The following is a 12806-nucleotide window of genomic DNA, read 5'->3' as shown; positions in this document are numbered from 1 at the left end:
GACAGCGCGGTCCCCCGGCCCCGACGCCGAAGGGTCGCGGGAGAGGGTGAAATCTGAACCGGCAAAGCCCGGGATGAGGCCGGGCAGCCAGAGCTGGAAAGGATCCAGGTCCGTCCCGAGCAAAGCCAGAGATGAAACATTTCGGGTTCTTACGTCCCCCCTTTGAAGGGAACTCTTTCCCGCAGATAACAAGGCGTAGGTATATTTAGACAGCTCGGCTCGTCCGAGGGGAATGTGTCTCGCGCTATTGGAGAAAAATGCTAAGAGTAAGTGCAAATATTTGATGCTGAAGAGCTCTTAAGGCTTGAAGAGTACCATTTACTTATTTCTACACATCAGTGTGGGCTTAGGATGTTAAATAGATTAAAAGGCTACGAGAGGTCACTGAAGTAGACTCTCTTTCTCTCATCCTGACTTTTTTTCCTTGCGAAGTTTTTGCGCTTTTCTTCAGAGCATCCTCGGCAAGCTCGTCTGCAGAGCCACCTCGGATACTGTACCGACTTGCGGCTCTCTGAACCCCGGGCCCCTCCCCTCCTCCGGCCGCCGCCCCCCACCCCCCCACCCCCGCGAATCTCCGCTGCAGCCCAGGCATTCAGCAACCGTTTGCCTGCGGGGTCAAGATATTAATAAGCACCCCCCGGGCCCCTTCGCCGCTCGGGGGGGCCGCGGCGGGGCAGGTGAGCGCGGCCGTACCTGGCGGGGCGGGGGCCGGGCCGGCGCCCACCTCCCGCGGAGCGCGGGCTGCCCCGGGGGGGACACGGGCAGCCGGGGCCGGTGGCAGTGGGGCGGCGGCGGGAGGGGCCGCTCCGCTGAGGACGGCCTCGTCGTTTCGATTTAATCTCGTTTAAAAAGACATAACTAATAAATTTGTATGGACGAGGCTGCCGGAGACGTAAAGCAGAGTCGATAGCGGTTCAATCCCATTGAACCCTATTGAAAACCATGACAACAAGGAACAAGCTCCGATTTATCCCGGAGAGTTAAAGCACATTGTGGGAAGGCGTCAATCACCTATTCTTCCAGATCTGAACAAATGCAAAATCTTGACTGGAACAAATGCTTCCAACAGGTCCGGGACATAGGGCTACATTTCCCTTTTGTTCACGGCCTAGCAGTTGGCATGTATTTGTACTCCCCTCGCTCCGACCACCCAGGACGGCTGGGAGGCTGTGCTCGGAGCGGGGGAGATCCCCGCTAACCGCTGTCCCCAGGCACGCTTGATAGGTGGCTGCGGTAACCGCGGCCTGGGAATCGCTTATCTGGAGCCTGTCCAGCCCTGAAGAAACACGCGGGAAGCTGCCCAGACGGAGCCTGGTGCCCCCTCCATCTCCCCCGCGCATCTCGCCGATATGAATCTGTCCTCCCCTCCGCCGTCCTTGACCTGTTTGACGTTTCCTCCGCGAAGCGCGACTGCTTCCAGCAGCCTCACCCATAGCAGGGCGGGGAGCGGGGGGGCCCGGGCGGGGAAGGGGGGGGGGGGGTGGAGAGAGCAGGGATGGATAAATCTAATCCACGCGCGATGGCTTACAGCAGCCTTCCCGGACAGGGAAATCCGAACCAGCCGAGCGGCCGCCCACCAGAGCAGCGCGGATCTGGGTTTCAGTCTCCAGGCGCGCAGCGCCGACGGCTTTCGCGCCGTTCGCCCGACGGGGCCGCGCCGTGCGCGCCTGGGACGGCTCCCAGGGGGAAGAGGGTCTGCTCGGGGTGGCGGGGTTAGCTGTCCCCTTCCCTCCGAACTGTCCTCCACCCTTGTCTCGCCCCCTGCCCTCTGCGGCCCCCGCGGCTTGACCCACGCTGCACGACCCGCCTGAAGCGGGCTCGTCGCGGCCGTCGGTGGGCGAGGACAGAGCCCCGCCACCGCGGGTTTGTGCTTGAACGGCTCGTCGGGCTTTTCGTTTCCACATCGTGCATTTTTTATAAGCCCGCGGAGGCTGGGCAAAGCCCGACCGCGGCTTCTGGGGGGGGGCAGGCCCCCTGTGGGAGGCTGCGAGGAGGCGCTTGCCCCGCGGAGGGGACGGCGGAGCCGTCGCCGGCCCCCCCCCCCCCCCCCCGGGCCATGCCCAGCCGGCGTCCGCTCCCCTCCTCCCGGGGGGGCCGGGGATCCCCTCCGGGGTTGTTCGCGGCTGCTTTCGGGGGATGAAGCGGCGCTCGGCGGGGGCGGGAGGCGCCCGGATAAATAAACGCGACGCGTTTGATCTTTTCTCCCTCTGTCCCAGCTGGAATCATTTCAGCCACTCGCAGGTATGGCCCGAGGGGATATTCCTCGCATTATGACAGGGCAAAAAGACGCTAAAAAAATAAATGTCTCCCACTCCTCCCCCCGACTCTTGCTTACGGTCCCCGCGTTTCCCCAGCCGAGCTCACACCGTCATCCTTCCCCAGAGCGAGGTGCACATTCCATCCACCGTGCCCGGGAGAGGCAAAAAAAAAAAACCCTAAAACAAAACAACCGAAAAAACAGCCACCAAACCCCGGAGGTCCCATCCCGTCGACGCACACACCCGCCAGCCTTCCCCGCCGAGAGCTCAGCCGAGGTGTGAAAAATCCCCCGTTGAGGGTAGGAAACCTGCCAATGACAAGCGGGAGAACTGGAGGTAGCACAGCAAACAGCCTGGGGAAATAAAACAAATAACGACTTAAATTCCTCCCAGGTTTAAAGGCGGGGGGGGGGAATAAAGAGGCAGAAGCGGGGAGGGGGCTCTCGGCGGGCTCTGCGGATGTCCTGGGAGGATTCACTTTGTCTGCGGATAGAAGGGACGCTGGTGGCTTTGGTGGCGGATGGAGGGGGGTGGTTGTTGGTCATCCACATGCCACCCAAGATGTTATTCACTGCTAACAATTACCATTATCTGTCCCCACTTTTGGCTAATCAGACAGAATATGTAATGATGAAGCCTGTTTCCTGCTGTCTTTGGGAGGTAACGGGTTATTCTCTCATGGGGGTGGCGGGAGGGGGGGTTACACCTACTCCCATTAGGGGTTTAGCACTTGACTAATTCAGGTACTTATCATCCTATAGACAGGGACGGTTTGAAAGCAGGCAGTGTTTGCAGTGGGGAGGACTGTTTATATAAACAGGACACCTCTGTAAACGACACTAATATTTGGGGTTAGGTGGCGATGGAAGTGGAGGTCCTCCTGAGCCGGGAGATTCCCCAGTAACCGGGCGCAGTCCTCTGCACGCAGCTTTCAAGGAAGGGGGTTTGGGGTTTTGGGAAGATTTTTCTTTTTTTGGGGGGGGGGGGTGGGGGTGGGGGTGCACAACCTACCATGGCCGCTTCTGGCAGGATCAGTTTTACAGTGAGGAGCATTTTGGATTTACCAGAGCAGGATGCTAATAGCATAAAGCAAGCCTCCGGCCATCACCGCTCAGCGGAGAACTACACCGGCTCGCCGTATCGAGGGTGGACAGAAACAGACAGAAATCACTATCCCTGTGAGTATGAAACGGACAGCAACTCGTCACCTCCGCACAGCTCTCTCTTGTTTCCCCCTTTCCTTCGGCGAAGATGCGAAGAAGCGAATCGCCAGCGTGTCTAGCCTACAGGATCGGGGGGATCCAGGCTGGGAGTTTTATAGAATATTACTGCATTGCAACAATGAAACAGCAGGAACATCCCGGCCACGAGCTTAAGAGAGAAAAGATTTGTTTCTTCCCGTAGGTCTGTGCGTGTTCCCAGCCGTGGCAGAAAGCAAAACCTCAGGCTGCGTCCGCCCGCCTCTCTGAGATTAGCGTTTAAACTCGCTTCCAGGATTCTTTATTGTTATTATTATTTTTTTTTCTCCCGCTTCACTGTTGCAAGGAACCCTGCCTTTCTGTGCTGGCGGGGTGGCGGGTCACCCCCGCACCGCGGAGGGAAGCCGAGCAGACCCGCAGAGCCGCGCCCCCCGCACCGGCCGTCGCGGGGCTCCGGCTGGCCAGCCCGGCGGTGCGGCACGGCGGCCTGGCCTCCTACGCGTGAATCGTGCCGCGGATACACGGCGTTTAGTGCGGACCTCTGCGTGCACGGGGGGACACCGTCCTGCGGATGGGTTCGGGAACCCCGCCGGGATGAGCTAAATATTAAAGTGATGGAGCGGCTGGAGAAGAGCGGCAATTCGGGGGCTGGGCGGCCCGATATTAGGACCGGGGGAGCAGAAACGCTGCCGCCCCGCAAGCCCCGGGCTGTGCGCGGCGAAGCGGCGGTGCCTGTGCGGGGACAGCCGCCGGGGCAGAGCCGTTCCCCCGCCGGCGGAAAGCCCGCGCCGTCCCGTGCAGTGGGTTAGGTTTAATGTATTCAGGAGGGGGGGGGGGGGGGGGTGTGGGGAAGCGTTAGTTTACGTCCCTTGTTGACTGTTGGGATTAACCCGTCCTGGTAATCAGCCGGGGGTCTCCCGCCGCCCCGCGCCCCGTCCCCGGCCGCCCCCTCGCCCCCTCTCTCTAACCCCCTCGCTGTCCCCAGCTTCCGACGAGAGCGGCCCGGAGCTCAGCGTGCCCGACTCCACCCAAAGGTCGCTCCCCGCCCGCGGCTCGGAGGCCGAGGAGAAGAAGAAGAAGCGGCGGGTGCTGTTCTCCAAGGCGCAGACGCTGGAGCTGGAGCGGCGGTTCCGGCAGCAGCGGTACCTCTCGGCGCCGGAGCGGGAGCAGCTGGCCCGGCTGCTCAGCCTTACCCCCACCCAGGTGAAGATTTGGTTCCAAAACCACCGCTACAAGATGAAGAGGGCGCGGAGCGAGGGTCCCGGCAGCCCCCCGCCGCGCCCGCCCGCCCTGCTGCGCCGGGTCGTGGTGCCGGTGCTGGTGCGGGACGGGGAGCCCTGCCGCGGCTGCCCCGCCAGCCCCCCGCCGCCCCCCGCCCGCCCCAAGCCGGGCTGCAGCGCCCAGGCTGCCCTCGCCCTCCCGGGCTACCGAGCCTGCCCCGCCGCCCCCGCCGCCGCCATCGGCGTCTTCCCCGCCTACCAGCACTTGGCGCACCCGGCCGTGGTCTCCTGGGGATGGTGACAGCGGCGCTTCGCCCTCCGGGGCCGGACTCATCCCACGGGCGCGGGGGGGCCCGCAGCAGCCGGGCACGGCGGCGGGCAGGCCGGAGAGGACCTGAGCGGAGCGGAGCGGACCGGAGCTCGCCTGGGCCGCCCCCCCCTCCGCCGGTCTCGCCCGAGGGCGCGGGTGCCGGGGACGGCTCCGATTTGTGTGAAACCTCCGCTCGTCCTGCTCCTTCTCGAGAGGTTCCCTGTTAAAAAATTAAGAATAGTCTTAGCGACCTAGTTCATTTTAAAATAGCTGATGCTTCCGGTCACTAATAAAATGATTTTCGGCAAAGAACTTTATCCCGGTGGGGGAGTGTATTCTTGGCGATCGGGGCTGTTTCGCAGGATTGCCTCCCGTGCCAGAAAAGCTGCGGTTCTTCCCCTTCGTTTCTTTTACCCACGCGCGCCGGTAAACGGCGAATAAAGTTTGCTGCCAGCACCTCCCTGTCAGCCCAGAGACATTCCCCGCTGGAGCCCGGAGCCCCCCCTCGCCGGAGGGTCCCCGAATTTTCGTTCGGGCTGCGGCAGGGCAGCGGTTCGTTGCTGCCTTTTTTAGAGCCGCTGAGGCCGGACCCAGGGTTGAGTCAACCCTTCCGTCAGTCCGTGTCTGCTCCAAAGCTCGGCCGGGGAAGGTTAGCCGAGAGAAAACAGCGATGCCTTCCAACACCCGGAGAATTACGGTCTGAAATGCCTTGGTGGACTAGTGATTTTATTCATCTTGGGAGGAAAAACAAATCATGTAATTGTCCTGGTAACGGCCAGTGGGGAAAAACCCTCAAATCCCCCCCCCCAAACCCAGGTCTCTGAAATACAGACTAGACTGGGAGCCTCCATCTCTCCGTCGGGAGCCGCGGATCAGGAACGCGCAGGGAATATTTGGAGGAGCAGATTCCCGCGGAGACTAATGCAGGGAACCTGCCCGCCGACGAAGGGCTGTCAAAGGAAAGGCACCCGCAGAAGCTGTTTGGGGTTTTGTTTTGCTTTTGTTTTTTTTTTAAATTCCACGGAAGGGAGTTACTTCGGACCAGATGCGTCCCTGGGCTGCCCCCGGGTGCTTTTGGCCTCCTCCTCAGCCGCGACGGCGGCGGGAGCATCCATCCCCCCGCTCCCCCCCCAGCCCCGCCGGGGCGGTTCGGTGTTGTCCCTTGTCCCTGGCCTCCTCCGTGCGGGAGGATCCGACAGGGCTGCAGGGCAGGGCAGGTCGGGGAGGACGGAGCGACGCCGGTCCTCGGTCCTGCAGCCCCTTCCCCTCTCGGGCAGGGGGCCGTGTGCCAAGGGGGAGATGCAGAGCGGACCAGGCTGCTGGGATGTGCGGGAAGGACTCGGGGGAATTACAGCCTCTGTGTCACCTGGGGTTTTTTTGTTGTTGTCTTTCCACCCCTTTTCCATTTTTCCTCCTGCCATCCGAAATCTTTTTTTTTTCTTTTTTTTCTCTCTTTTTTTTTTTTTTTTTTTTTTTTTTTTGTCTCAGCTGCTGGCCACCTTGTCTCCCATATGGATGGGGTTATCTTAGAAGAATCTCCCAGAGAATCGCTCCTTAAACCTCCTTTTGTCTTGGGGGTTGAAAAGAGCATTGTTGTTCATGAAAAGGACCTAGACAAAATCCGCACTGTTTCAATTCAGGACTGTTTAATCAGTCCCTAGTGACAATTTTATGGGTTTTAGGCGGTACAATAGTATCTTTTAAAACCTTGTGGCCTTCATGAAAACAAAGGGCTTGAATTTTATGGGCTTACAACTCCAATTAGAACAGTGCCAATGTGTATGGGAGATTATCAAATTTGTATCATAAAACCCCTTTATAATAAATGATTGCTGGAAGCTGGGGAGGGGCGGGGGAAGAAGGGACCTGGACTTCCAGCAATGGACTTTGTCGCTTGTAGTTTTAAAAGTGCACATGCTGCTCTCCATTTTAACTCTTCGCGACCCAGCTATGCAGCAGGATCAGCCGTGGAAATAGTGTGACAGTCATTAGAAACGGAAACAAAGGCAACAGGAGAAGATCCCTCCTCCTCAGCCCAAATCTACCCTCCGTCAGCTTGCCGAGGGTTTGGCAGCATCCCACCCGGAAGGCTCCCTCGCCTGCTCCCTGGCAGGGATTACTGATCTGGGCTGCTCTCCTGTCCTGAAGCCCACACATGGCCGTAGGAAGCGTCTGTAAAATAGGAGGTCTTCGTTATATCGCTGCTTTTACCATTTACTGGCTGCACAGACAATGACAGAGGAGGCCAGGGTGTCCCTTCCCTTCCCAGTCCCAGGCTGCGGTGATTTCCCTCAGGGACAGGCTGCATAGTGCCCTGCTGCAGATTTCTTTATGCAAAATGTGTGGTTTGTGAGCGTTGCCTTTTACTAAGCCCAGGGAATGGGAAAGGTGCGATTCCTTGGCTTCGGCAAAGGCTAAAGTCATGCCCTTTGCAGGCTGAGGGGAAGTCACCGCAACAGGGGAGCAGGAAGGATGATAGAGTCACCTTCAAGTACTGAGAAAAGCAGCCCCTTTGATATGATACATGCAAGTAGAAGGAAGAATGTATTAAAGAATGAGTCAATTCAATAAACTATGGAGCTTTACAGTAAAAAATCTTGTGAAGAGGGTATGGTGGGACCAAAAGTACTATTTTTGCTGAAGAAACAAATTAATCCGTCTAAACTTTAAGTGTATTTAGCAAGGAAAATCGATTTGTAAACCTTACCAGTGGTTAAGCCGTATCTAGGAGATACATCTTATCAAATGTTGTTGACAAAGGCTCTGAGGCAAAAGAAACTTACCGCCTTTCAGCCTATTTTCTGTTACTTTGGCTTGGTTTTTAATAAGGCACAAAATCATCTCAGTTGTTGGCTTGAGTTTTTTTTTTTCCTCCTCCTCAAAAGGGTGAATGCACACACAATCTGTGCATTTTCTCCCTTTCTTTTGCCCCACCAGGTCTCACTGTTACTTTCACTCTGCAAACAGGCCCGTGATTTCACTGAAACTAATGAATAAACATGCCATGATCAAGACCTAAATGCCATCTTCAGCTGATGAAAAGCATTGCTAACATCTTCAAACATCTTCCCGGGGTGCTTTATTCTTAGTCGGTAAATAAACTATTGACTTTGCAAAGGCCCAGCCCTGTTTCAGTGGGAGCCCCTGGGCACATGTTTGTTAACTCAGAACTAAGGCGTTAAACCGAATCACTAGACTGCCTCCAAAAAATGGACAATAGTTCTGAAAGAGCATGCAATCGAGCTCCTTTGCAATAATTTATGAATCAGTTGAGTGTGATCTCGCTAATGCATGTCTGTGTTCAGTCTTTGGATGTACACACTATACACTTTAAAAATTGCAAGAAACAAAAAATATCACCTCCCAAGAAGAACTCTGTCATGCAGCAGAATAAATTCACTTATTGCTGACTTAGGAAAGGCTCCTGGCAGCCTTGCGGTATGTCTGGGTTGATAAGCCACCTGCACTGTGCTGTTAACTGAGTGCAAGTCAGGTCTGTGGAAACTCTTTGGACATTTCAGCTCCTCCTACCTCATAGCACTCGATAGGAGTAATGCTTCCACCCCTGGTTAGAGCTCAGCTGATGCTGGGGGGACAGTGAGCTCACTTTGCTTTCAGAAAGCCGTGGTGCCCAGCATTGTCTGTGGAGGAGCACAGGCCTGGCTCTCCCTGTACTCAGTGCCCTTCACAAGCCACAGTTCACTGGTGAAGGTAGTACTGTACCAGACTGCAACACCTGATAGCTGCTGCTTCTTGAGAACAAGGGAACAGCCAGGATACAAGGAACAGAAGCTTCTGAGCCTTACTAATGGCACTCAGCTCTTTCATCACAAGCCTAGACAGCACATTTTCCTTTTCTTCAGCTGGTGCTTCCAACCCTTGAGCACTGGTCCAGTCCCATACAGATTGGCTATGAGGTAGTGCACTATTTCCAGAATTCCTGCCATGACCAAAGAATTGCAAAGCAAAGGCTCCACTCCATCTGCTTGACATAGTAAAAATCAAACGAAGTGTCAAGTGCCAACAGCATCAGCACTGACAGAAGGATCCCAGGCACCTCACGTAACTTCCAGGAGGCTCTAACTCATCTCAGTTAAAAGGGAAATTCCTGTGGGAAAGGAGGCAGTGGATGCAGAGTTGCCTGTGTCGTAGAAGTTTCTTTATGCTCCTCAAGCACAAAGCTCTTCTCAAGTATCACGCAGGAGTAGAGTAGCTCAGATTAGCAGTAACTAACACTATTAATATGATAAATAAATCACTTACATACCTAAAAGGTTTGGCAGGGATAAGAGATCTCTGCCTGCCACTAAGAACACATTACTGAGCTATGAGATCAGGATTACGTTTCATCATATTCACGCTTACAATTACATTCTAAACAGTGAAGGCAATCAGCTCTCTAGACTGAGGATGTTGGCAGTTGTCCCAGTTTTCATTCTGTTTTCTCCAGTCCGCTTCTATTTAAAAGAGGTCACAAAGTGTGTTGGAAAAGTACCCTTCAAAGATAGGTCTCCCGCTCAAAAACTGGCACATCTCTCTCCAGAGCAGAGCTATTCTTTTCTTTATACTCAGGACCAATATGGAGAACAAATCCATTTCAGATAGGTCTCAGCTGCCTTCTCAAACAAAATGAGGCCAAATCCTTTAGAGGCGGTGTCATGTTAGTTACTTCTTCATAAGCCTTTGCTCCACCTACTTCTTCAACATGGGATTTAGATACCCTCTTCAGATTCTGACAGAATTTTGCTCTGGATGAGGAATACTTCAAAAAGAGAGAAGGAAAAGAGAGAAACAGGAAAAAGATGTAGACAGACCAGTAGCAACAATGAAAAGAGTAAATCTCCTCACCAATTCTGGAGCACGGAGGGTGCATTTCCTTGGGACTGTCTACGCTGCATTTGAGCAATCAGCCACATTCCTCAGCGGCATCTGACATACAGAACAGTCCTGTTCACCAGTTCATAGTGTCCCCGAGGACAAAAATGATTTCTTGACATTCCCAACAGCCACAGTATTTTGCTTTGCAATATTCATTGGCAGGAAGCATCAGACTGTGTAAGATGGGAATGCAGTTTTTCTCTTACCTCCTTATTTCCCTGTTGTGGGTGGATGGGAGATTTGGTACTAAGTTAATGACTTTATGATATTTAACACTAATCATTATTTTACTAAATCATAAGTACAGCCACTTAAAATATATATCGAAAATATCAATCTGGAGAGAAAAATACCCCTTATTTTTATAAAATAGATTCATTTACTTAATTATATATGAATTCCATAGTCAAACTTCAATATATTCATGCTATATTTGGGTATTCGCATGTGGTATTCCACACGTGACACGTATTTCAATAAACCATGTCTTTCTTTGGCTGTGATAAAAGGGCACTTGAGAAGAAAATATAATACTGATACTTCTCCATATCTGCATACTGTGGAAAATGACTGAAGATCACTGCCGTCTGTTGTGTTTTTGCTCAGACGTGTAACTATTTGTGTTAACTGCTGTTTTCGTAAAACGTGTAAAGATTTTTAATTCTTTTTTCTACTGCTGTTGTCTTTCTACAGCCATTCTTCAAGGTTTGTATCCTGTCTTGGGTATTTTCTACACCTACCACATACACTCATGACTTTTCTACACTGCCAGACAAAGTAAACTTCCCTAAAATGGCTGCAGACCAGTATGAAAAGGTGCCCAGTAGCTAGCACAGTGCTTTTCTGGAAGCTGTTGATTTGCCTCTTTCTGTTGTTTGTGTGCACACGTCGAGCTCCTAATTGGACACATCTGCTCTCTGCAAAATACAGTATCATCCGTGATGATTGCTCTACCATCACACTTCAGAAAATGCATCTGCTGTTGCTAGCTGGGCACTGGCTCGGGGCTCCTTCTGCTTGCTTCTATTTCCCAGTTGCTTTCTGAGAGCACCATGTTATCAAATGTCCTTCTGTGCTATTTGCACATACAGTTAGAAGGCGGACATGACCGCTTTTACTCAGCTCTTCACATTCCTTCCCCTACGCCAGCCTCGGGACACTGCATCAATGCTACAGCTGGTGTCTTCAGCGTTGAAGTTGTGCCTTTACCACCACAAGTACTTCCTCTGTGCCTGGTTTACCTGCTTTCTACTGAAGGTTGAGATTGTCTTAATATTCTTTCCTTCCTCAACTTTTTTTTTAAACCAGTAATTTAACACTCCACTTTCTTCATTCATGTCTAATATAACAATCTTGAGGAACTAATTTTATCACCAAGTAACCTTCAGATCCAGTTATCCAACTAGTTTTTACAGCACCAACATGTACGTTTGTGATTACTTTAACATCTGTCTGTTTAAATTTGGCTACTGAAAACTAAATTTTTCTATGCTTCAAAGTAACCTTAAGTTGATCATTGGTTTTGGCTTTAAGTACTTCAGTTTTAAATGTTTCTTTGGCAACAGCATGTTGAATGTTGGGTGCATTCAAATTTCAAGCCACTGTAGGAATACTTTGAGAAAGATGTTGAAGTACTCAAGAGCCATTGTGCAAGAGCTGCAGGAAAGGTGAAGGCTTGGCAATCATCCTGCGGAGTGAAGGTTGGGGTGGGTGTCCTGTCTATTCTAGCTTACCAAAGAGCCAGAAGAAGCAACCTAGGTTAAAGCACTCAAGCAGTAAACATAAGTATCATCATAACAGAATCTTCAGTTTAGCTGGCAAAGTTTAATGAGGTGCAATAGCCGGATAACACCTAGTTTGAAATCTGGCCTGACTCTTAATCAGTGAGAATAATTAGCCATTTTTACCACAACTTGGTGGAAAATTGCCTGACCCTGAAAAATTTTAATGGGATCATAGAATCATAGAATTATAGAATGCTGTGAGTTGGAAGAGACCTTTAGAGGTCACCTAGCCCAACCGTTTTGCAGTAAGCAGAGAAATCTTCAACTAGACCAGGCTGCTTAGAGCCCCATCCAACCTGGTCTTGAATGTTTCCAAGGACGGGGCCTCCACTGCCTCTCTGGGCAATGTGTTCCAGTGTTTCATCACCCTCACTTGAAACATTTCTTCCTTATATCTAGTCTAAACCTACCCTCCCTTCATTTAAAGACATTAATGCTTGTCCTATCACAACAAGCCCTGCTGAAAGTATTTTCCCCATCTTCCCTACAGGCCCACTTCTGGTACTGGAAGGCTGCTATAAGGTCTCCCCGCACCTTTCTTTCTCCAGGCTGAACAGCCTCAACTCTCTCAGCCTGTCCTTGCAGTAGAGGTGCTCCAGCCCTCATATCACCTTTGTGGCCCTGCTCTGGAGCTGCTCCAACAGCTCCATGTCCTTCATGTGCTGGGGGATTTAGAGCTGGACACAGGACTCCAGGGGGGCTCTCACCAGAGTGGAGTAGAGGGGGAGAATCAGCCCCCTTGACCTGCTGGCCATGCTGCTTTTGATACAGCCCAGGATACGGCTGGCTTTCTGGGCTGTGAGTGCACATTCATAGCTCATGTGTAGCTTTTCACCCACCAGTACCCCTAAGTCCTTCTCGGCAGGGCTACTCTCAATCCCTTCATCCCCCAGCCTGTATTGATAGCGTGGGTTGCCCTCACCCAGATGTAGGACCTTGCACTTGGCCTTGTTGAGCCTCATGAGGTTCACCCAGACCCACTTCTCCAGCTTGTCCAGGTCCCTCTAGATGGCATCCCATCCTTCTGGCATGTCAGCTGCATCACTCAGCTTGGTGTCATCTGGAATGTTTGACCAAAAACCTTCTAGATGTTGGCCTTGTGTTGAGAATTAATTCCAGGGATCCCCATGGCTCATATTGTATTAGAGATGATAGTG

At 52.7% G+C, this 12806-nt stretch overlaps 1 protein-coding gene across 1 annotated transcript; it reads left to right on the top strand.

Moving 5' to 3' along the window:
- The first annotated feature begins 3270 nt into the window (after nucleotides 1-3270).
- NKX2-8 (NK2 homeobox 8) lies at nucleotides 3271-5100 on the top strand. The gene is made up of 2 exons (XM_075427542.1): nucleotides 3271-3436; nucleotides 4443-5100. The coding sequence occupies exons 1-2, from the start codon at nucleotides 3271-3273 to the stop codon at nucleotides 4976-4978; spliced, it is 702 nt and encodes a 233-aa protein (XP_075283657.1). The 3' UTR covers nucleotides 4979-5100.
- The last annotated feature ends 7706 nt before the right edge of the window (nucleotides 5101-12806 follow it).

The sequence above is a fragment of the Opisthocomus hoazin genome, chromosome 7, assembly GCF_030867145.1.
Source record: "Opisthocomus hoazin isolate bOpiHoa1 chromosome 7, bOpiHoa1.hap1, whole genome shotgun sequence".
Taxonomy (NCBI): Eukaryota; Metazoa; Chordata; class Aves; order Opisthocomiformes; family Opisthocomidae; genus Opisthocomus; species Opisthocomus hoazin.
Note: the sequence above shows the minus strand (reverse complement) of the source record. Positions and strands in the feature narration are given on the sequence as shown.